We start from the raw sequence: 25,072 nt of genomic DNA, 5'->3' as shown, positions 1-25,072 counted from the left end.
TATGCGCACGTCCGATATTTATCTTTCTTGTTCGGCTGCTATTATTGTTTTATTGTTTTCATTAATAAAACTTGATGTCAATGTAACATGTACATCTCGCATTATGATCTGTTATATTCATGCGTCAGGACCAGGGAGGCTGTCGCTTATAAAATATGCAATGAAATAAAAATAAAAATCTTCAGCACTCATGTGTAGTACAGGCGAAAGGAAAAGACAAGGCTTACAACAAAGCCGTTGCATTTGACGCCTGTTTCGCATCACATTACTCAGATTCAAGATAATTAAATACTTTGTTGATATGGATTCAATAGTTCAGACGAATACCCGGATGGTATAATTCTATTTGACATGTACGAGCTTAAAATAAAATTCTTCTTCACAGACATAACTATTAATGCCTTGCAGTTTCTCCAGGCTGCCTTACATATACACAATGTGACATTTGCTATTTCATTTTCATGAGGCTACAGCTGAATATTAGTTAAATAGCGCATAGGGGACCGGCTTTCTGACTCATTGCATATATTTCTGCCTCCTCCATCTTCAAAGAAAGATGGCTCTATGCCGCAACGTTGGTAATATTTACAATGATTAGCTCACCCCTTCTGGTGCTCGGCTTGCATGCGAAGGTTATCCATCGCCTTTACCACCTCGAGCTGCTCGCGTGAGAGGCATTCCAGCATCAGTTGACAGCTGCACAAGAGATTAGCCATCACTGTCGCATGCCGCAGATGTGTTTCAAGGAGTGATCCTAAGTTGTGGCTGCCCTTATCACAGAGCATTCCAGGCCGCTCTTGAATACTGCCTGTACGAATTCATCAAGTCCCCACCCCGTATCGCTGAAAAAATAAGCGTATATCCGTTCGTGGGCAAATTAGTCGCCTTCCTCTACACTGGAGCCTTCATTTGTCTTCTTTTGGCATCAGTGTGTTTATCATGTGTGGCACAGTTGAAATATCCGTCCATTTAGCCATGTGTTCGTGTCGTTGCCAAATAGAACGAATTAATCTATTTGACAACCCGGATTGCCACAACCTTTCAATATCTTGTATTGATTCTCCCAATAGAACGGAGTAGAAAGAGGTCGTTTTTTGCAGCTAGTTTGTTCAGGCGCTTGAACGCCTCTCGCTATCATTGTATGGATTCAATGTACACTTTCTTTTTTGCCTGTTATGCGATCTAGCTCCTTCCACAGGGTCATAAGTTCTTCTTCGCATTCTTCGGGCGCTTGGGTGGTGACCTCTTCCCCCTCTTTATCTGTTTACGATAGATCCCTATACGTGCATCGTTGTAAGTAATAAGGAAGATTGGAGGAACATTCTTCATCCTGCTTCAACCTGTAAATCATGGAATGTCAGACTTGGTCTAAGTAAACGCAGCAACATCCAACACTTGCTGGGACTATCATTACCGCCTGAAGAGTCTCTTCACTTGGTCTCAATTCATTTTTGATAGGGCGTTTTGAAGCAGTTCTTATGAACTTCACTGGTTTTTCTAGTTTACTTGGATTTTATTTGTTACTCTGTTGATGAGCAATGATGGGAAAATCCTCCAAGAGAGAGAGGGCACTTTACGTTTGGAACAAGGGACTGCTAGTGCCATCATTGCAAAGACTTGGGCTCTTTGGCCCATTGACATTTTGGATGTAGTAGCATTAGTATCTCATTCTGCGCGCACTAAAGTAGATTCAGGGATGAGTCGGTGTTCGCTCCGATCAGTGAAAACCACCAATAGTTTCCGTTAGTGATATCGCTGGTGTGTGTATCAGTATCAGCGATGTTTTGTGAATCATATTAAATTATGTACTGCTTATGATTATTATGACGAAAAAGCTCGCGCCTTTGGTACACCGTGACGACACTGGTGTACAAGTCATTGATACTACAAGCTATCTGTCATGAAATGTAAGTTTTTATGATCGTGGATTGTGTACCTTGGAGCCATCTGTTATGGGAGTTAGCAGCGTCCATGACGCCCCAATGTTCGTACCTGCAAGCATACCCAGGTGGTGCGGGTCCGCCAAACAGAGTGTTGACAGAGACAAGGAAAACTAGGTTATAACCCGAAGAGCTAAGAAGGGTATTAGACTAGCCCTGCTTTGCTAGATCGGATGTAGTCGATCACATAATTGAGGATACTCCATCTCTGCAAGAACGCACATCTACGCATATTTTGTCACGCATTCAAGCTTTGGTTGACATACTCAACAATTGCAAGCTGTTAAGTGGGAACGGTTACTGCATTGGCCAAAGGATCGCCATGGAAGCAACAGGAGAGCCAAAAAAGCAAATTAGACACGTACCATGTCTTCCACTTACCTAACATTTCAAAATTAAGAATGTATACATATCGCTCTATAGCCAGACGTGTAGATATGGTATTTTCACTTACATTCTAGTCAACGAACTGGTCTAACTGTAAAAGCTCTTAATACAGCCATTTTTTCTTTTCCCCTCTACTTTACTATACTTGCCCTGCCTTCTTCATCATTTCTCTCCCACCGATCCCACTGATACAATACAACTGCTGCAATAGTATAATTCAATCCCCACAGCAATGGGTATCAATGGTCTCTGGCCTTTTCTGTAAAAGAAGGGCAAAGAGCTCATTCTCCGCATTCCTCCAGCATCGCTACAACACATGTCGGTGTATTGGGGCTTTTTTTCGGTCTTATCGCCCATACGTACTCTTCCTATGCAGCGGATAAAGTACATTTAATAGTTGAACAGCAAATACTGAAGCTTGGCCCGAAGGAGACTCTAGTTCCTAATTTTGGCGGCGCCCCTTGTACCGAAAAACAAGAAACAACAAATCACCGTTTGTGTCAACGAGTAAGTTTTTTAAATAATGCAAGGCGATGGAGACTCTGAACAGCCGGATAGAGGTTAGCCTTCGTGTACGGAAACACCACTTTGTAGCAGTCGCCAAGAACTTGAAGCGAGCCTTTTACTGGTCTATGGGAAAACAAGTTGCTCTCGTTGAGTACTTGAAGTGAAAAGGGTGGAATGCGATTATGTGCCACACTGAGGCAGGCCTCCAGGTAGCCCGAGATTACAAGGCAAACAATGTTGGCGTTATACGAGACAGCGATCTGTATGATAACATTACTATGATTTGGAAACCAGTTACAAAATATTTGGCCCTTGTATATGATGGGTCTTGTATATGACGCTCTCCGAGCTTGAAGCATTAAACTGTATCCGAGCCCAGCTCGTAATCCTTGAGATAGTCTCCAAGAATGACTACAACCACAATATACCGAGACTTGGATGTGAACTTAACTTTGGCATCATCAAAAGTCTAAACGAAGATGGTAAGATTTTTTTTTTTTTGGCAAACGCTGAAGAGATGCTGAAAGCTATCTTCAATAGAACATTTTCAGGCTAGAGGCCCCTATTGGTTAAAGACCTCTATGTGAGATGTATGTAAACAGTGGTGCCTCACACGCGTTGTTGCACAAAAAAAGAAAGACCGTCTTCGGGAGGAACTCGCAGCATTTAAAAGATACTCAAGGCGGCTGTACTCTGATGGGAAAAGCGATATATAGTTGTCATTGCGGTAACACTCTATAAGCACTCAAATTAAAACCCTGATGAAAAAGGGGCTGATGTCGGTTGAATGAATGAAGACTGGCTCATGGCCGGTTGTAACTGGAGTAAAAGGTGCATTTCATATAAGCCTAATCTTCGTGGGGTGAACATCGATAAAAAAAAAGGTGTATATAAATATATATTGTGGAAAAAATACGTTACTCTCATTATTATTATTTACTTTATGAACTATTAGTGACAGCCGTGCCCTGGAACATGTACATTATATATCGCTCGCAAGCATTATTGATTAAACTAAAGGTTTGAAGTGTGCCTTGGTGGCGCAATCAGACATTACAACTCCTAGGGCGTTTTCAGTATTAGAGACTGCGCTCTGCTGGGCTTCACCATGAAGCTGACCATTAGTCCGCATTGATGGCCTGGATCGAGAAGGTAATGCGCCGGCAAGGTGTTGTGCAACCAGAGGTAATTGGAGGAAGTCCTTGACCTGCCGCTTTATAAGAGTAGAGGGAACGGTCGCGCAGGAGAAGTGAAGGAAGCAACAGAAATATAATAATAATAATATTTAATAGCGCATAACATGATTATTGTTTGCTCTGTATGGAAAGGGAAGCTTTATGCTAGAAAGTAACAATGACGAGGGCTGGGGAATGGAAGTGATCTTGCCTACGCAAGGCGAATAGTTCTGAAATTCAATAGTTCTCAACTCGGAAAGAACTCAAAATACTGCACGAGTTTATGGTGTAAAGGTTCATAGTCGTATGATATTCAGTCAATAGACTCAGTACGGAGCACATGTGATATGCCAAGTAGATTATCAAAAGGCAAAAGGAACGCGTTGAACGGTCATAATTACGCGTGCCAAACAGTACCACACATCGCAGATGAAACTTGATGTGGGCTGGACACGTAAGCGGCAGGTTGAATGATCATAGATTATCCTTCACCTATATTTAAGTAATCGAGGTAAACATTTCTCTATGATTAAAATTGAATATTCGTACTTTTCACAGGCTTTATCAACTTGTCTGTAAGGTACAGTGGTTTTCAACGGTATCACTAATGTACCAGTGTACCCTATTGCAAAATAACCTGGTATGCCGCTGGTACGTGAATAATTCCTGAGTGGTCAGAATTTACTGATGATTTTTGCTCATCATATCATGTTGGTCATTGTAGAAGATGATGCGTAGGAGGTGGGGGATGGCATAGATGGGGACGATGATGTAAGAGGAAGTGAGATACGTAGAGTAGCCAATAAAACCCCTTTACTCCTATCCATAATGGCTGGCTTGGTACATGTACATCACATGAGCTATTGTACATTCGGAAGATTTTGTATAAGCACCATTATGCTGTTTCATTCTAGTCCTTGGCTCGTCTCTGCAAATGGAGCCATCATGGATTAAGCTCTATCCATGACACGATGTATAGTTGTTTTATGAATCAATTAGCCAAAACCTGAAGAGGTACGAGAATAGCGCCTGAGTTCGATCGAGGGAAATTAAGATGCAATGGACTGTGTCACATAGTCATTTGAGCAACCATGTGTTGTATTCAAATTAATAGGCGGAGTATCTAAACACTGTGTACATGTATCATGAATGATAACATCTGTCATTACCAAGCCAAACACCCATGTGGGTTGTTGGTAGTCTAACAGATGTTAGAAATGCTCATTGCTCCATCCTTGCCCTCCATCATTTTGCTCATTAACTTCTTTGTTCTTCACAACGCTGTATCATTTGTTATATTTGTTTTTCATTCTCATCTTCTGCACTTGCGGTTCGCTCTCGACCCTTTTGTTACAGCTTTTAATTTCCGCCCTTCATTCGTTTTCCGCCATTGTTCTACTCCATTTCATTTCTATTCTCGGTTCTGTACAGACATAAAGTCTATATACTTGTATACATTTACACTTATTGCTGTAAACAAATCAACTCTTCTAACCCTTTTCTATCATCTGCTCCACTTGCTTTAAAGGCTAAATCACAATACCGATTCAAACCAACAAGGACACATCTTTTACAACAGGAAGAGCATTGGACGAACTTGTCATACAATTAGCTGAAGCCAAATAGTACTGAACAACTTGGAGGACACACATATATCCATTTCTTGGGGGAAAAAGACATTGGGAGCAGTGGGGCCGAGCCGTTGACCTCCTTCCTCACAGCAATTACAATTCCCTAGATTCATCCAGTGTGCTTCGCCCTAATACATTGCTTGCACTATGAGTAAAGGGGGTAACATCAAAGTGGTAGTCCGCTGTCGGCCACTCAACAGTCGAGGTAGGTCTTTTTTGCAATTTAAACTAGTCATTATCCGCTTTTTTTTCTTTTTTTTTCTCCCTTTGGTAGACTGCTTGTATCATGCAGATCTGGTCATTAGCTTTGGCTGATATTTGTGTGCTTTGAACTTTTATTACAGAGATCAGCAGGAAAGCAGAATGCATCATAAGGATGGATGGCAATATGACAACTATCACTAAGCCAGATGGACCAGATGGCGGTGGGGGCGCTACGAAATCATTTTCGTTTGATCATTCTTACTGGTCTTTTGATAAGAACGACTCAAATTACGCAGGACAACAACGGTTATACGAGGATTTGGGCGTCGAATTGTTAAATCATGCTTTCAGCGGATACAATACCTGCATCGTAGCATGTAAGTCGACAAGAGATAAAAGGTGTCTTAATACCACTCGTTTATCTGCTGTAACATACCAAGTATCTAACTTTGGTACCTTATTCTATCCTTTTTCAAGACGGACAGACAGGAAGCGGTAAATCATACTCAATGGTGAGTTACCATGAAATGACTGCGAAGGACAATCAGGAGAAACAGAATTAATAATGATGAGAAAGGAAGAACATTGGAATATCATTGTTACATGGGAAAGCTTTGGACATTAAACTAATTCCCTGCATTGATTATCACGCCTCAAATTATGATCTAGATGGGATATGGAGAAGATCGCGGCATTATACCCTTATCCTGCCATGAACTCTTTCGGCGGATAGAGGCTAATAAGGATCCTACACTGAGTTACCGAGTTGAGGTCTCGTACATGGAAATTTACTGCGAACGGGTTCGTGATTTATTAAATCCAAAGAACAAAGGGAATCTCAAAGTACGTGAACATCCGTCCCTGGGCCCGTACGTCGAGGATTTATCAAAACTTATTGTCACCTCCTTTCAAGACATCGAGAACTTAATGGATGAAGGCAATAAGGTGCGTCTTGTATAGTAGATTTATCGGATATTACATTTCTTTGAAAACAACTTTATATCCATAACTGCCTATGCTCTTTTCATTTTAGGCTCGAACAGTGGCTGCAACAAATATGAACGAAACATCCAGTCGATCTCATGCGGTTTTCACAGTTTTGCTCACTCAAAAGAGATACGATATTGAAACCAAATTAGAAACAGAAAAAGTCTCCCGAATATGGTATGACTTTGACAACACTTCTAGCAAATTAGAATTCATATAATGGCAGATCAGATAAGATGATTTTATTTTCTAATTATATTGATTTACAGTCTTGTGGATCTTGCAGGAAGTGAGAGAGCTAATTCGACTGGAGCAACAGGTGCGCGTCTTAAAGAGGGAGCAAACATTAATAAATCATTGACAACACTGGGCAAGGTCATTTCGGCCTTGGCGGATGCTTCCAGTGCTTCAGTGCCCAAGAAAGGAACCAAGAAACCCCCAGAAGTGTTTATACCCTATCGTGACTCCGTAAGTTATAAACAAAGGCATTCCTCTTTCTTCCCTACTTCCCTCTCTTCCTCCCCTTCTCCTCTCCTTCCCTCTTTCTTTCTTTCTTTCTTCTTTATCTTTTTCATTTTCATTTCCTTTTTTGTGACTTTAGTGCTCTTGCTAAATCATAATATTTTTATATTACAATGTTTGCCTTTATTTAGGTTTTGACTTGGCTTTTGAAGGATTGCTTGGGCGGGAACTCAAAAACAGCGATGATTGCAGCCTTATCACCAGCAGATATCAACTACGATGAGACATTGAGCACCCTTCGCTATGCAGATCAGGCCAAGAAGATAAAGAACAAGGCTATCGTGAACGAAGATCCAAACGCTAAATTAATTCGTGAATTAAAGGAGGAACTGCAGGAGCTACGGTCAAAATTGGGTGTATACGATCCACTACAGACAGGATCTACTGTGGTACCTTCTAATACCTTAGTGACCATTGTAGATCTCCATGGAAATCCAAGGACACTTACGAGAGAGCAGTTACAGGATGAAGTTCAGGCGTCGGAGAAGATCATGGCGGAGCTAAACGAGACATGGGAGGAGAAGCTCAGAAGAACTCAGGAGATCCAATTGGAGCGTGAGCGAACTTTAGAGGAGCTTGGAATTTCTGTTGAAAAAGGCCATATTGGTGTACACACCCCTAAAAAGATGCCACATCTTGTGAATTTGAGTGAGGATCCACTCATGTCGGAGTGCCTTGTTTACCAACTAAAACCTGGACAGACTCACGTTGGACGATTGGAGTCTTCAATGCCAGCCGACATTCGCCTCTCAGGATCCAATATTCATGATCAGCACTGTTATTTTGAGAACATTAACTCAGTTGTCACATTATACCCCGGTACGTCCTCTATGACAATGGTCAATGGGTTGCGTATTAGTAAGCCAAAGAGACTGCGCTCAGGGTTCAGAGTTATTTTGGGTGACCATCATGTGTTCCGCTTCAACCATCCGGAAGAGGTTCGTAAGGAGCGCGACCAGCAGCAGCAGCAACTAAACACTGGGGGATCGAGTTCAAACTCACCTCCCGCCTTGAAGAATCAGCATCCTACCCACTCAAATAGTATGGAGGACGATCGGCCAGAAGATCGGCCAGATTCTCCCATTTCGTCTGCCTCAATTATGTCAGAATTTTTGGACTATAATTATGCTCGCAAAGAGGCTGTCATTCATGCCCACATGCTTTCAGAATCCAGTATCCATCATCTCAAGGACCATGATTTGGAGTTGCTGTTTGAAAACATCGCAAAAGTCAGATATATGCGCAAGAGTGTACGCTCTGATAGTCGTCCAGGGTCAACTGTTGATGACGATACGGAATCTAGATCATCACGGATGTCGACAATCGAGAGATGGCATGGGGAACACACTTTGTTTGAAGATGAGCGAGAGAGCCCTATCCCTCCACTGGAATCGTCAGCACTAGCTCTAAAAGAGAAGCTAAGGTTGGCCGAGCTGGAGGTGCAGCAGATGACACAACAACGTATAGAATACGAAGCCAAGATTCAAAATCTATCGGCAGCAGAAGCAAAATCAGATGAGCTTCTTGCAGAGAAATCACAGATGGAAGAGAGGCTGCGACGAGCTGAGGAGGATTTGAAGGCGCGATTGGAAGATCAGCGGCAGCAATATGAGGAGAAGATGAAACGGATGTCAATTATGAGCATGACGAGTAGCCATCTCGATGAGGTGAAGCTCAAAGAGAATATTCTGCCAATGTATTCTGATCATGAGCTTAGACTTATCAATAAAACTTTGGCTTCTTGGAAGCAGCATCGGAGGATCCACATGGCGGAAATCATCCTGACTAACGCAGTGTTGATCAAAGAAGCCAACATCATCAGTCACGAGTTGTCCAAACAGGTTGTCTACCAGTTCACCATAGTGGAAGCTGGACCCTTGGGGAATCCAGGCTCATATTGGGAGTCAACAGCGGGTATCTCTCAATACAGCAATGACGAGGATACATCGCTACACATTGCACAGCGGCCTTGCGTTGCCATCAGAGTCATTGACAGCAAGCACAACGTCATCTACGTTTGGTCATTTGAAAAGCTCAAAGTTCGTTTGCAACGAATGCGGAATCTTTACAATATTTCTGATCGGCCTCAATACCGGGAGCATTTCAATATGGGGGATCCATTTTATGAAGCGCCAGTGCCTCGATTCACATTCATAGGAAGCGCCTCAGTCATATTACGGAGCCTATGCAGCATACAGTTCAAGGAGTCAGTGGTTCCAATCCTTTGTCGAATCACAGGACAAGTGGTCGGGAATGCAAGGGTGGCAATTTCACCACTTAGCTATAATAATACCGAAAGACCTGTTGGTTTGAAGATTCCGCCGTTAAAATCGCAGACAAATAATCGCATCCAGAAGCACGACAAATGTCAAGACCAACCAACCTCATTAGATACACCCAGCGGGTTGAAAGTGGGGGACCAGCTTTTGTTTGAAATCTCACTCCTGACAGTTGAAGGGTTCTCTGAACAGCAATATACCCAGATCCACGCTCAATTCAGACTTTCTAACTTTACAGAAGCAGCAGTAGGAGGAGGAGCGGCAGCAAGCGTGGGAAAGAATGTTGGTGTCCTCCAAGCAAGCTTGGTTCGAGGGGACAAGCTGTTTGCAACTGATCCTGTAGGCGGTTTTGATGAAGGTCCGATTTTTTTTGGGTTTTCGCAGGTATTATCTATAACTGTCACACCATCAATTTTGGACATCCTCTTGCGTGGATCTTTGAACTTTGAGTTCTTTGGAGAGGCTACATCAACTACATTAGCAGCGTGGGAAAAATGGGATAAAGATAAGGAGGATACACATCAACCGCAAGCTAGCGCCACCGCTGCATCAAACAAGTTACCAGCAGTAAATGGACATCCCTCTCTACGAAGTCGGCGCAGACCTCATGTGGGTTGCGAAGGCTCTTTGTCATCACTATCAGAACGGCGATCTGAAGATGAATTGACTATGGAGGAACACCACGACGTCCTTGCTCACGTTCAAGTATGCGAATTAGCACCATCAGGTGATTACATGCCTGTGCAAGTGATCTCTAAATCGACGGTTGATATAGGAGCTTTCCAACTTCGTCAGGGACTGCAGCGGCGGATTGTACTGACACTATCTCACACGTCTGGTCATCAATTCGCATGGAACCATGTTTCCAAGATTAATATCGGAAGAGTGAGATTGCTCGGCAATAATGGCAAAATAACAGAGTCCTCTCCTCGAGAAGACGTTTCGCTCAACATTGTCCCTGGACAAAAGCCCGAATATCTTGCTGATGGCACTAGTGTTTTAATTGTTTATGCCTCATGGGACAGTACTCTGCATGAGTCTTTGTTTTTGAACAGGGTAACTACATCGAACACGCGTATCCTTCTGACGCTGACTTGGTTTGTAGAGGCGGAGAGGTGCATGGAGCCTATTTGTTTCCGTATGGATATTGCAGCTCAGATTCAGGACCGGGAGGCACGAGCAGGATCGCATGCACCCTATAGATTCGTCCCAATGTTTCTGCAGCACTCTACTACGCGAGTTCTCAAGAAGGCAAGTGGACTGTTCCTATTGACACTACGACCAATTGTGGCCAGAAATGCATCAGAGCTATGGCGGTTGAATACTGCCAGCAAATACGTGAGAGGTGAAGAGTTTCTGGCTGGGGTTTGGAGACCTCGTGGCGTATCGCTTATTAATGACTTTAACTTGACAAGGAAGGGAATCCGTAAATTGGAAGCTGTTGAAAAAACAAGGCAATGGCTTCAACTAGTTGAAACTAGCAAACAGTACAAGTCATTCCTGTGCAGAGACAAAGGGAACCATACCGAAGATGATTGTATGGAAGAGGACAATGATAAGGCACCTGAGTTAGCCAGACAGGGGCTTTTGCGTAAAGTGATCGACCTATGGCGCTTCAAAACTGTTTCAATACAAGATGTAAGGACACCAACTGCTCGAGCCGTTTGTACTATAATTTTTTTTTATTTTTATTTTTTTATTTTTTAAAATATCCACATTAATCTTGGGTGTTTAATCTTAATACCACAGATATTAATCAGTCAGGACCCTCCTTCAACGAACGCTGACAACTTGACTGTTATCAAGCAACCTCGCCCAACACCAAAACTACAGTCAGAAGTTAAATTGATAACCAAGAGGTATGCTCGATAATTATTTTACATTGAGACTCACTCTCTTTTAACATAAAATTGTTACTAAGTTTTTTTTTTTTTTTTTTTTTTTAAGCGATATTGTATCCAAGAAAGGGTACCTTTTTTATCCTGAGAATAGAGATGAGAACTGGATCAAACGCTGGTTTGTGATTCGGAGGCCTTATATGAGTGTCTATACCAACTCATCAGAAACGGAAGAACTTGGTGTCATCAATCTTACCCATGTCCGTATCGACTACAAGCGCGATCTCGAGATCATGTTAAACGTAACGACAACTGCTTTATCACGTATATCTTACTCCTATTATTATTATTATTATTATTTTTGACCCTCTGTAAAATGAATAGTGTCTGAACTTTTTTTTTTTTTTTTAAAAAAAAAAAAAAATCTATAGCTGCAGCACGTCTTTGCGATATACACATCTAGCAACTCATACATGATGCAAGCGCCAAACCGCAACGAAATGTGCTCATGGCTGAGTTGTCTTGATCCATTTTTTGACTTAACTCAGATCCCTCAAGAAAAGCCTTGAAAGAAGAAAAACCTACCATTTCATTTCTAATCTTTTCTACAGGATCACTAGGCTTTCTTCGCCTCGTCTTTTTTTTTTTTATACCTTCTTTTTTTTTGCCCTTCTGATTCAAGTATAAACATATTGTAACATTATATGAAAGCTATCAAACAAGCAGATTAATAATCAAAAAACAATTTTATTTTTTACTCACTTTTTCTTCGACAAATCTAAAGCATCCTAATATTAAATAAGCGGACAGAATGATCGGCGCTGCAGCTAGCCAATTGCAACTTGTTTTTCACACCAGCTGACTCGTCCGTTGCCAGTCTCCACGCCAATCCGTTCACTGTACCAATATGCGTGAGCCTTTTGTAAAAAAAAAAAAAAAAAAAAAAAAAAAAAAGAATCGTGTAGAATTAGTTCAGGACGGAAAAAGTATATTGACTCGGTTCCAATAAGATAAAATAAACAAAATAAAAAGGCTCTAATACTTACTCGCGCTTGATCTCACCCAATGATGACCACGCCTCAGGCTGACTCGCAGTTGCTTTGAATAAGAAGATGCGGCCGTCCTCCAGGCCTGCTGCAAGGATATGGTCGCTCGACTTCACGACATCGCCATTTTCAGCAGGGATCTTGGGTGCAAACTCGACGGCGGTGACAGCTTCAGGCAATTTTATCGTCGCAATGCAATTCCATACAGGCGTCACCTGAGCAGTCTTTGACCAGATCTTAATTGTTTTATCACGCGAACCTGTTGCGAACAAAGAATCATCATAGGACCAAGAACAATCCCATAGAATACGAGCGTGCGCCTTATTACTTGCCACAAGCTTGTACGGATCTGAAGCTTTGAGTGCACATTCAAACATAAAAAAAAGGGCATTGATTGAAATTGGTAAGTGACACCCAATGCTTTCTTTAAAAATAGAATAAATAAATAAAAATAAATAAAGACTGGCTCACCATCAGAATCTTCAACTCGTTCAAATAAGCTCCACAAACGATCTCTGGAAATACTCAGAAGATATTTGTCACTATGTGAAAATTTGACTTTAGTCACTGTGAGGGTATGAGACTGCAGTGGATGTGGGGTTTGCTTCCAAGTCTTGGCATTAAATAACCGAACGCCCGCTTGATCAGGTGTATGAGCCTTACAAGCAGATGCAATCCATTCTCCATCATGTGAAGCATCCACACACATTAACTCATATCCATGTCCAAACAATTTCTCGACCTCTGGCCACAATGTATGTTGCAATAAATGTTCCTCAAATGGTGGGTGAGTCATGGTCTCGACTAAGCTTGTGGGTGTGGCGCCTGTGGAGACAAATGATTGCTGTGACAGATACTCTTCAGATTCTTGAGCCTCCACCATCGATGCAATATCATTCTCAAATACAGCTTTGTTGGAAAGACCTAATGCAGGTAAGTTGGCCCCCACAGGGCGCGAGCTTTCGTCTCCCAGCAAAGAGTCGTTAGCAGTCAAGTAAGCCAGAGATCGGACAAATGTCTGAGGCGCATCAAAGACACGGAGCACTTTTTCGTCTGAGCCGCTGATGAATGTGTATTTGGAGGAGAAAGCGATGCACTGAACATCATATCCATGAATCTGTGGACGCGCGATCTCATGCCATGTTGAGACGGTTGTTTCAGTCACGGAGCTATCATTGTTACCGTTGCCTTTGCTGATAGTATGTGTCCAAGGGGAGAATAAACGTGCGGTTTGGTCAAGTGAGACTGTCACAAGATACGATTGCGTTGGGTCCCATGTCAAATCCTGCACAGGAGCATAATGTCCACTTGCTGGAACCTGTGGCATCCACCGATCTGGTCCCCCCCCCCCAAAAAAAAAAAAAAAAAAAAAAAAAAAAAGTCAAATGACTTTCCGTTGTATAAAACTATGTCTTTTCTTTCAATCAAAAACGTCGTACCATCGAATATCATTACCTCCAATTTCGTCCCCTTCATTCTTCCAAATATGGAATGCGCCATTATAGCCATATGCCAAGATCCAGCGTCCATCTGGTCCGAACAGGCCTCCATAGAATCCAATAGTATTACCTCCAACCTCACCCATCTGGGTGTTATTCACCCAAACACCTGTTGCTTCGTCTGGTTTCCAGATCATCATACTCTTGTCCGTTGAGGCTGAGAGCAAGGACATGGGCTGGTGGTACTTCCCATTCAGATTCATGGCAGGCTGCCAGTTAATAGTGTAGACCCAATCTTCATGTCCAAGGAGTAAGGCTTCAAACATGACAGAGAAACGCTTCAGGCCTTCAGAAGAATCGTCCGGATAGGCCTCAATGATATGAGCTTTTGTGCTGAGCTGCGTTCCTGATTTTGACCTTTTTTTTTTTTTTTTTTTTTTTTTTTTTTGACGAAATAAAATTTAAAGCCATTGTCAAGCAGTGTAGTAATGATAAGAATGTGGTGACGAGCGATTAAAGAGTCCATATCTTACATTTCTTCAAGACTTCTAAGCATATCCTGAGTTAAACCGCCTTCGGATCCTTCATTCTGGGCTTCATCCCGTTGCTCCTCTTCCTTCTTATCAACTGCAGATATTCTCCACAAACGAATGTATTTGTCTTGTGATCCAGAAGCAAGTAGCAAGTCTCCATCTTGCAGAGTGTGATGGTGTGAAGTTTTTTTCATGGCCTCATTGTCGGAGTTAGAGCCGACACCATCTCCATTTGATTCGCTTTCTATGTTCTGTGAGGGAACTTCATCCTTTGTAAATGTGGTGAAATCCAGTGAGCGTACCCAGTTATCATGCCCTTGAAGCGAGAGAACCTTTTCAAACTATCAACCAGAACCAATGTACCGATAGAAAGCCAACGATAAGTCACCAACATCATCCTTCAGCCATCATATTTGAAGACTTAAATTTATGTATCCAGTTTCTATTCGTGTGTGTACGCGCGTTACTTGGTTTTTGTGCATCAAGTAAATATTGATCTTGTTGTCCGTACTGCCTACTGCCATGATAGGAACAGTGGTTTTGGGTAGATATGAGATAGCAATTGACTGTGGGTACTTCTTCCCAACTTGAATCGTCTGAACACAAGTGACCTCATCTACAAAGGATGACATGAATGAATTACATACAATAAAAAAGTAAAACATGGTGTCGAAAGCCTACAAGGGTTTGTAGTCTCAACCAAAAATATTTAAAACAGTGAGTAAAAATACATATCTCCAATGTGTGAAGATTTGGCCTTATTCTTTACCTTTATGTTCATCCACCTCTTTACGCTCCCAAATTTTGATAGTTCCATCACCTGAGCCAGTCGCCAAGAGATCTTTGCCCTGGTTCTCGTGGATTGATCTGGCTCTGACAACTCCAAGAGTGATTACAGATCCGGTATGTCCTTCTAGAACAGCGGAGCAAATCCACTGGCCATCATTTCCCCTGCTGCCCTGCCTCTTCCAAATCCTAGCCGTCTTGTCTGCAGATCCCGAGACAATGGCCACATTACGCTGGTTAAGCTCATACCCTCTATTCAAAAATGCAACACAATTGACACGAGCTGAATGACCTTGTAGAGTTACACGAACACCATGCCTTGCAGCATCCTAGCAATTATCTCAGAGATACAAAATAATGATAGGTAAATTCTACTGTGCCATCTTATATTAGCCCAGACGCATATTTCCCTGAATGCCATTCCTGAATAACCATAAAAAATACCATAGGGTAATATAATGCAACTGCATGGTGAGCTCCGAATGCTGCTAGTCCGTCTGCACCCCAAGCCAGCGCTTGAGTAAGTCTGTTGCATCCAATACTAATGAATTCTTGAGTTACTTCCATGCCTACTTTATACTTTATTGTCGTCAAAAAGAAACAAAGGAAATGGCGTAGAAGAATGCATCATCGAAACGCTTCAAAAAAAAAAACAAATGTGACAGCCCTTTTTTTTTTTTTTTGTTTAAGCACAGCCACCAAGTTTTGTAATGGTTTGATGTGTTTGCTCACCGCCACCTTGAAGACCAGCAGCTGCATCTGTTGCTTTTGCCAATCGAGCCTATTTTTACTTTAGGTAGCAAAGCCTTATTTGACCCTCTAGTCGATCTAATCATGTAATAAAAGTTAATATCCTCACTCCCTCATTATAACTCACATTCAAGTCTTCTAACCATATCAGATGGGATAAGGGCTCAAAGATCCCTAGTTAATGATCATGTTATGGCGTCCAGGATTAGTAGCTTCTTTCATACTAATGATCGATTTTCCACCAGTTCTTGCTCTAACATTCCATCCGCCCTCAACCCTCCAGTTTTGTAAAAGAGTATCAGATCGCTTGTAGCCACATAACAATAGCCCTTTCAGGTTATGCTCTCTCAAAGTGGTATGGTGATAATGTTGGAGTGCCCAAAAAGCGCCAGAGCCATATTTAGACCCATGAAACCCAGCTCGATGGCATTCTACATCTTCTTCACAGCACATGTTACCTCTCCATCTACCATATCTATGAACAGACTCAAACTCCTTCCTCATTTTTGGTTTACGAAATCTTCATCAAGGCACTATAGTTTTATTAACCTTGTTGCCAACTGGAAGATAAAATGGACAGAGGCATGGACGATTTTATTTTGAAAACAAGGCTCCTCAGAGTCGTGGAATCTATTTTCTATACTCTATGAACAAAATCCCTAAACACTATAGTCATTAAACAGCTATTACTGCATAAATGACTATGCCGATGCATCCACAATGTCATAAGCCTTGGCCGCCATGGTTGATACTCAAAGCTCACCTTTCCGGCCTGACCTACTGTGGCCTAATGCACGGACAAGGATGTAATAGCTTATTTCTATTTTATCCCTTGCACCAACAGACCTATGCAACACCGTGTCGCGTTATCACACAATCAACAAGTGCTGAGCTCGGGCCAGTTCTACCCATTCAATGTCCTTTTTATCGAGCACCTGTTTCGGCTCAAGGGTGTCTAGATCCTGCATCCTTTTTAGACTAGCAACTTTGCTCAAGCCATATTAAAGCTGCATGCTAGGTCTAGAGTCTGAAAATGTGGCTATTGACCTCCATGTGTCTGGTCCATCAGACGACAGACAATAGCTTTAATTGCTTCAACGAGGTCGAGCGTCCGAAAACCATTGTCTGAAGATGGCTTCTTTGCTCCAAGGACATAAAGTCGATCTAGAGGTGGTTTTGGGAACGGCAGACCTCACTACTTCAGAGTGTTGTATAGTCAGCATGCTGGCAAGCGTTGTTATGCAGGGCGAGTCCTGGCATGAGCATAGGATTGCTTGAACCATCCCGCGTGCCACGTCTCATAATGAGGCAGTATCGAGCACTCAGAGACTACTGAAGTATTGCCGGAGAGTTTGGGAAGTGTTGGGACTAAACATCACAACCGTAGTCAAGAGTTGGCGCTGTGAAGTTTGTCATGTTCTCTAGAGTCCTAAGCATTTCGTCTTTTTGAATAAACCAAATCAGATCCACTTTACTAGCTTCTGGCCAATGTTCAGTAAAAATAAGTTCAATATACTCTTTTTATGAGACTGGATTCGTTTCCGTATCCATTTCAGCTCCTGTATATGGGAGCAGCGGCAGATCAGACTAAGCTCTTCTGTGGCGCTCATAGTTACCACTAAATATATAATAAACTGTGTAAACGAGGAATATTCAGACCCAGTGAGCTATTTACAATCCTAAGATCAACTGATGCTGTTGGCACACAACTCGAGAACAACAAAAGTCTTGAGTCTGGAACATGCTTTCCAAAAGGCTTCAGCTGGCCTCATTTCGCTTCAATCTACCAACGATACCTCAGGGTTTAAAAGCGTTGATACAACGGACCACAATGCTTGGTGAATTCCCCAGCGGGTCATGAAGGATTTAATGCGTCATCAATGGGCTGCTTACGATCAGAACTGCAGCATCTGAAAAATCATATCGGAGCCCTGCTTCAAGGGACAGGTTCTGCAGTCGTGGATAGAATATAATCTTTGAAATTGGACCCAACCGTAGATTGATGGCAAGCGGCGATGTTGCTTTAGGTTATCGAGGGAAAGGTTGTCTTAGCTCGTGCTGCTGACATCCACGATTTTTCAGACGAAATGGATGAGCGGCTCATACCATGCCTTTCTGACGTATAGACATTGAGCCAAGTCGCTTCGTATAAGATATATCGCGACGTGTTGTCTTGTTCCTGGAGGGTTCGTTTTGTGTAGGAATTCCTTTTTTTATAGGAGGAACGAATAAGGGTGGTGAAAGAGATACAGTTCTAAAAGGACGAGAATTAAGCTAGTTGCGAACCCAAAAAGAAAATATATATACATATACATATTGTCTGCGTTCACACACGCACACATACTGCCACTCCCACTTCTTCTTTTGTCTCGTAATGGGATGTTCATTACAAGTATCAGGCTCGATTGACATGGTCAATAAGTGACGGAAATCCAGCACTTAAGAAAAAAAAAAAAAAAAAGATAGTAAAAAGTTGGGCTGCCATAAAGCTAAGTATCAACTTAAATCTTCCAGTGTTTATTGACTGGTGTAGATAGTGCACTTAGATTTTGTTGTGTTTGGGTTTGTTGAGCCTGTTGAAACCATAAAGTATGTAGTTTAGGTGTTGGTCTATGGATGTAGACGATGAAGAACTTTATATGCGTGCCTTTCAGTTCTTGGCAACACAGCGTAATTGATAAATTGCTATCTCCATATCAATATATCAATAGCGTCCACATGAGTTGAATCATAGATGCACCAGTCATGTTTTGCGATATCACTTATTCATAATATTAAGGTTTTAGTACCGATACATTGACATTAATGATCTAAATGGAGCAATGTAAGAGTTTGGGTCAAGCCTGGATAGCTTTCCATAGATACCTTGGGCGTTTAACAATGGTCTATAGAGAAAACGTGGAGCGGATGATAAAGTTGGACCAGAGCAAAGCACATCATTGAGCCTACCCAGCAAGAGGAGGACGACTAAATATTATATCCGTCTACTCCAAGAAGTAATAAACACAATCAACAACGTCCTTCTCATTCCCCGTTAATGCTAGCGGCCTATGGGCTATCGAATGTCTCCGATTTAACGCTAATTTACAAGACTTGTGGAAGTAAAGGGTGACAAATGAACTCAATCTCTTTTGGATAAAATAAAATAAAAAATATTAATGGACAAAGACAGCATGAAAACCGGTTCAAAATTTTATGTGATCGTTTACTTTTCTATTATCCAAATGAGACAAGAGCCGACCGTAACGAGGCAATGGGCTTACGACCCGTTATTATTATTATCAAGAAAAAAAAAAAAGGCGTGCCAAATTCAGTTCCGATAATGAGGTCAATTTATCCTGAAAGGCTTGCAATCGTTACGAGAGTGTTTACAACACAAAGAAAATAAGGTTAAATGAAAAGACAAATACCACAACTTGTGGACAGAAGCAGGGTTTTCATTGTCATACATACACCCAAGGCTATGGATGAATGGACGATATTCATCCCATCATTCAACAGCTCGCTGTGAATGTTTGAAAAAAAAGGAAAAAAAAAAATAAGCGACATTATGTATATAGTCTATACAAATTATCTAACGATCGTCCATCAATGAATATTTATTTTATTATTACTATTATTTATTTCAATTTGAGCACCTGTGAATACCAAAAATGAAAGCTTTACATGTCGCTAATTGAATAAGAACCAAAAGAGTTGAGTTGCGGAGAAAGTGAAGATGATGATTTTTTTGCTTGTTTGTTTGTTTTTTTGACTCGCGCTAGGCTAATGAAATGCCACGCAGGGCACATTCATTAAAAGAAGTCTTAACTCAATTGCTAAGAGGACCCTGATATCTGATGTTTTTTCTCGATACTTCGGAAAACACATAGACTCAAATCCGACCTTTTTTTTTAGCATCAAGGATGCGGAAGTGTATGTGGTTTCTACGATAATTCACATTTTATGAAATGTGGTTGTATAAATGATTCGCCATTTGTTTGGTAAACCAAACCCTGTGCTAGGCTCGTTCCCAGCCCCTTCACTTTAGGTGACTCAAAAAGGAAATGGAATTTCCTGTCACCTTTATAAAGTGAAGAGGGATGGGTACGAGCCTAACCCTGTGCCACAAAAGTAAGATCTCCAAAAAAAAAAGCTCTTCATTTGGCAGAAACCCTTTTGGAATGGTATTCATAGATAATTAATTCAACTTTCTTCTGGTATACTTTTTTTTTTTTTTTTTTTTTTTCCGAACTCTCTGCATGCATAACCTTTTAGTTTTTTATGTTTTGCTCAAGTACTCCTAAAAAAAATAGAGAGATTGAGGCGAAATGAACAGCTGCAACGCAGCGACCAGGCGGGTCCAGCATGACCAAGACAAACGGGACCTACCCTGCTGTTAGACACTGTCGCTATTTAGGACAAAAAAAAGGTATTCGAGGGTCAGAAAGAAAGAGCAGATGAGCGGGCAATGGTGGGTTCGTACATGAACATGCACCCTGATCGGTCCAATCCACATCTGTGATAAATAAGAGATTTATATTACAAGGTTCATCCCCTTCTGAGAGCATGAGCGTTCGAATAGTCCAGACAAGTCATTGTATAAAAGTGCTATACATATATATATATCGATGTATATTTACATGTATACCGTTCATTGACATCTAAAAGTGCTAAAAACTGTAGAATGGTACGAACTCATTAGTCGACTCATGCTCACTTGCATATCCCGGACTCGTGGGCATTGGCATGGTGTGCCCGTTTTTATTTATTTGCCACCTTTACCGTCTTGACCAGCCTCGTTCTGTTGTTCCTATTCCTTTCTCCTTTCTCTTCTTTCCTTTCTCTCTTTCGCTCCTTCTCCCTTTCTTTATACACACATACGCTTGCACACCTTTCATACACTTGCATTTCTTGTGTGTGTATCTCTCTCTCTCTCTCTTTCTCCCTCTCTCCCCTTCACATTCATTCACTCACTTTGTTCTTCTTGCAGAGGCCATCTCATATTCTCTCATTTCTAACTTTCATCACATAACCACTCTGTCCCATCATGTCACGACGAATGTCAGAAGCCACTGTCTGCTCATTCGACAGCATTCCAACCATGGCTGATGTTGAGGCTACACTCGGAAGTGTCGACATGAACCAACGCTATGAACTTTACTCAGGTCGTCTCATCTCCTTTGCGGAAGTAGGACATCCCTGTGGACATCCAGTATTTTGTTTGTAAGCAAAACTATAAGAAACATTGCCAAACAACAAACAATCCATATTCTGGACAAAATTACAAAGCAATTGACACCTAAATTCCAACCATTGTTATGTATATATTTATATTTTTTTTCCTAGTCTTGGATTAGGATGCATGCGCTACTACTCCATCATCCTTGAAGATCTTGCCTTCAAACACCAGCTGAGGATCTATTGCATTGATCGTCCCGGCGTTGGAATGTCACATACAACCGAGCCTGAGGTAAAAAAAAAAATCCATGTCCTGAAAAAGGAAAAAAAAAGTGTAATCTGAAAGAGACAAGATTAAAGTTTAACCGTTGTTTATAATTTGTTTATTCTTTCTCTAGGAATGGACACCTCTCCGGATGGCCGAAATTGTCGAGGAAATGGCAAATGGTTTCAATATTCAACGTTTCTCCGTCATGGGGCATTCTTGTGGCGCCATCTACGCAATGGCTTGTGCTTTACGACTAAAGTCTCGTATTGTTGGCACTGTCTGGCTTATGTCTCCTTGGGTCCACCTTACACTCGCAAAGCGTATGAAATGGATCAAACACGTCCCTACAACATTATTGAAATCTCAATACACTGCCAGTCTCCTATACAAATCTCTATCTGTGGCAGCTAAAGAGCCTCCATCAAGCTCTGATCCCAATATCTTAAATTATGACCGTGAAAAGCTCTGCAAGGCCATGTTGGAAGATAACATGGCGGAGAGCGTGGAAGGCGCATACAACGACTTGATGGTCTGTTTGGAACTTTATCACTCATTTGGATTTAGCTACAAAGATGTAAAGCTTCCTGTGCATGTCTTTTGGGGTACCAGGGTAAAAAAAAAATTATTAATTTTGGAACAATGCATTTGAGCACTATGCATGAAGCACCAAAAAATAACTTTTTTTTTTTTTTTTTTTTTTTTTTTTTAGGATGCTGTGATTACAAAAGATGCCGTGGACTGGATGGAGGAAAGGTTGGAACAGTGTACATTGAGCGTCATTGAAGGAGGCACCCATGGTCTCCTCTGGCGTGCAGACGTGGTCTCACAGATTTTCAAGGGCATTGCCTCATCATGGAAGTTGGCTGAGTTTGAGCGCTCACTCTCGCAGCGGTGGTCTATCAAGCAACTTGGTTTGAACACCACAGGCAATCGTCATCTCTCCTACAGGAGCAACTCTTCTTACACCAATAGCACCTGCAGTAATACCAGCCAGATTCAACAGGCCTTCCAGACCAGTAACATCTATGAGAGTCTCCATCATGCTTCCCTTCCCATGCAAACCATTCACTCTCAGCAAGTTCTAGAGGACCCAGAAGGGTGCTAAAGAAGTTTATTTTATCTTTTAGCTATTTTATCCTCTAACCTTAAAAAGACACATCCCTCTCTCTTTCGACTAAGCTGAGTTAAACTAAGTTAAGCTAAGCTATGCTATGCGCGCGTTTTGCGTGTTCAAGCTCTACATCACACTCTTCATTATTTCTCCTTGTTTCTCATTTGTAATATACCCCTTACCCCTCCTTCTCCCTCCAAGAAAGCAACGCATATATCCCATCTAATGATAGTAATAATAAAGATAATAGAGCACCAAAATGCAAGCTCAAAATAATTACTGATTTGTAAAATTATCTTGAAAGCACAGCTTTTGGTAGTTCGGCCACTTCAATGAGGGCTCATGGGATTGAGATTTTTTTTTTTATTGATTGGTGGCAACAGCGTGGTTACACAAGTCTAGAGCTTGGTGTTTACTTTTTTGTTGTGATAGGCAGCATGTTTTGCTGCATACCTTTGTCGAGTTAACTGTTCGTACCGCTCCCAAAAAGCAATCTTTCTATGATCCAACGTTTCTGTCCGTCCCCGCTCTATTGTGCATGCTTCCGTGAATACAACAGCTTCTTGCCACAAACCCCCACCGTTCATAGTACTAATATCACTGCTATTGATACTACTGTCATTCATGCCAACATTGTTATCAACCACGCTAGAGGGCGTATCTTTAGGGAACAAGGAGTTCATTCCATTCATAAGACCATACCGCCGACTAGTTTCTCCCCATGCGAATAAGATCCACAAATCCATGATGCGGTCTGAAAACGCCTTTTCCTCTGGCGATAGCATTAGTAGTGCAGAATCTGATCCAAACACGTACGGTAGCTCAGAGCCATGATAAGCCCCCAAAAAACGGAGCCCCATCTCATCCAACATTTTCAGAGGGCGGTCGAAATGGAATCGGACCATCTCAGTCGGCGGCAATAATCCTGCTTGTTGTTGCTGTTGTTGTTGGTTCTTTCTCTTCATAACCATCATTTTATCCTTTGCCTTCATAATGGCCATGCTGGTGGCATAGTTCGGATACAAGAAGATTGCATCCGTCAAGACTTCAGCTGATATCCTCCTCGCTTCTTTATCCGACTGAGGTGGCCCTCCGTAAATACTTTGAAACTGTTGACGATCCACATCTGTTGGCGGACAAAATCGGTTCATAAACTTGTCCCATCGTTTTAGTGACTTAGCGCCCAGGACCGGCATAAATGTTAGTCCATCATCTCGACAGCTCCCAATCATTATTGATTTGAGGCCAGCATCATATCGCGAACTATCATGTACCAACTCACGAACATCGGTAGGGATCAGAATCGAATCAATTGTTGGAAGAAACATACCTACTCGATAACGTTCCCCTGCTTTCACCAATTCGGTCGCGGGGATGGACTTCAAGCGAGCCAGTTTTTCTTCTCCATTCAAGGGTCTACTTTTACCAAGGACTGGATCCTGAACTGATTCGTCGTCCAACTTGAAGTGTTGACAAAGATGATCAAAATACCTCTGTCCCTCGGATTCAGTACGTCCTGCAGCCATGGTTGTTGTTGCACCAGACTGTAAGATTGCGCGCTGAAAGAGTCCATGGTGTTCTGGGATCAAAAGATGATATGAAATCGAGGTTGCACCTGCGGACTCTCCGAACGCTGTCACGTCCTCATTGTTGCCGCCGAAAAGATGGATATGATTTCGTACCCATTCAAGCGCCATTTTTTGATCCAAAAGTCCCCAGTTACCCACGCTGTTCCTCATCTTGAAGTTATAGTCGTCTTTATATCCCTCCTGCTGCTGCCGCCGCTGATGCTGCTGTTGCTGATCTCTATTTGGATGACGATTGTCTAAATCATCCACCAACTCTTTGGACGAGATGAACCCCAAATAGTTCAATCGATAATTAATAGTGACAAGGATCACTGGCCGTCCGATTCGTATCGACCGCGCTACAAAGTTGGTCCCGTCGTAGAGAGGTAACGCATTCGAGCCGCTCGAGAAGCCTCCGCCATGGATCCAAACCATGACAGGGATCAATGTCTGAGCTTTAAATAGGTGTTCCAGCGGAGTAAAGATGTTCAAATTAAGGCAGTCTCGTTCTGAGTACTGGATATTGGAAAGTGCAGCTGCTATTGCAGGATCGTTGGTGAGATTTGCAAGTGGATTCTCGTAAAAAGGTTGAGGACATGCAGGTCTAAAGGGTAAGGCGATATATAATTCATTATTTCTTTCCACAATTGACGATGGTGAAGGAAGAACAAACACTAGAATCAATCACTAAAAAAAAGTCAATTACCCCAATGTAGAGCAATCGCGAATACCGGTCCATGGGGCCGCTTTGACTGCCGGGCGCCATCTCTCATCAATTGTTGCATATGGGATATTTAAGAATTTGGCAACCGATGGCTGTGTTTCCGCCTGTACTCCTTGGATCGTACCATGGCCAGGGATCGATATTTGTGGAGTTTTTGATATCATGTTCCAATTCTAACTCCAAATAATAGAAATAAAAAGACAGTTTTGAAAAGTGA

The 25,072-nt window shown here is 41.9% G+C and overlaps 4 protein-coding genes across 4 annotated transcripts; 2 read left to right on the top strand and 2 right to left on the bottom strand.

The window, feature by feature from the left end:
• Positions 1 to 5,661: 5,661 nt before the first annotated feature.
• BCR41DRAFT_157433 (hypothetical protein) lies at positions 5,662 to 12,091 on the top strand. The gene is made up of 10 exons (XM_022019627.1): positions 5,662 to 5,845; positions 5,985 to 6,221; positions 6,322 to 6,356; positions 6,514 to 6,789; positions 6,878 to 7,008; positions 7,101 to 7,299; positions 7,485 to 11,270; positions 11,382 to 11,491; positions 11,580 to 11,772; positions 11,902 to 12,091. The coding sequence occupies exons 1-10, from the start codon at positions 5,788 to 5,790 to the stop codon at positions 12,037 to 12,039; spliced, it is 5,163 nt and encodes a 1,720-aa protein (XP_021885270.1). The 5' UTR covers positions 5,662 to 5,787; the 3' UTR covers positions 12,040 to 12,091.
• A 157-nt stretch (positions 12,092 to 12,248) lies between these two features.
• Positions 12,249 to 15,841, bottom strand: BCR41DRAFT_300259 (WD40-repeat-containing domain protein; the record flags this gene model as incomplete). Its single annotated transcript, XM_022020555.1, has 10 exons — positions 12,249 to 12,387; positions 12,517 to 12,554; positions 12,633 to 12,865; positions 12,988 to 13,851; positions 13,972 to 14,271; positions 14,526 to 14,685; positions 14,752 to 14,829; positions 14,956 to 15,063; positions 15,274 to 15,516; positions 15,707 to 15,841. The coding sequence occupies 10 exons, from the start codon at positions 15,839 to 15,841 to the stop codon at positions 12,249 to 12,251; spliced, it is 2,298 nt and encodes a 765-aa protein (XP_021885269.1).
• Positions 15,842 to 21,368: 5,527 nt separating this feature from the next.
• On the top strand, positions 21,369 to 22,557 carry BCR41DRAFT_300308 (Alpha/Beta hydrolase protein; the record flags this gene model as incomplete). The annotated part of the gene is made up of 3 exons (XM_022020559.1): positions 21,369 to 21,476; positions 21,583 to 22,062; positions 22,162 to 22,557. 3 exons carry the CDS (start codon positions 21,369 to 21,371, stop codon positions 22,555 to 22,557), a joined length of 984 nt encoding a protein of 327 aa, XP_021885268.1.
• Positions 22,558 to 22,961: 404 nt separating this feature from the next.
• On the bottom strand, positions 22,962 to 25,019 carry BCR41DRAFT_419293 (Carboxylesterase; the record flags this gene model as incomplete). Its single annotated transcript, XM_022029739.1, has 2 exons — positions 22,962 to 24,735; positions 24,838 to 25,019. 2 exons carry the CDS (start codon positions 25,017 to 25,019, stop codon positions 22,962 to 22,964), a joined length of 1,956 nt encoding a protein of 651 aa, XP_021885267.1.
• Positions 25,020 to 25,072: the final 53 nt, after the last annotated feature.

The sequence above is a fragment of the Lobosporangium transversale genome (genome assembly GCF_002105155.1).
Source record: "Lobosporangium transversale strain NRRL 3116 chromosome Unknown BCR41scaffold_4, whole genome shotgun sequence".
NCBI lineage: Eukaryota > Fungi > Mortierellomycota > Mortierellomycetes > Mortierellales > Mortierellaceae > Lobosporangium > Lobosporangium transversale.
This window is presented reverse-complemented; position numbering and strand designations above follow the sequence as displayed.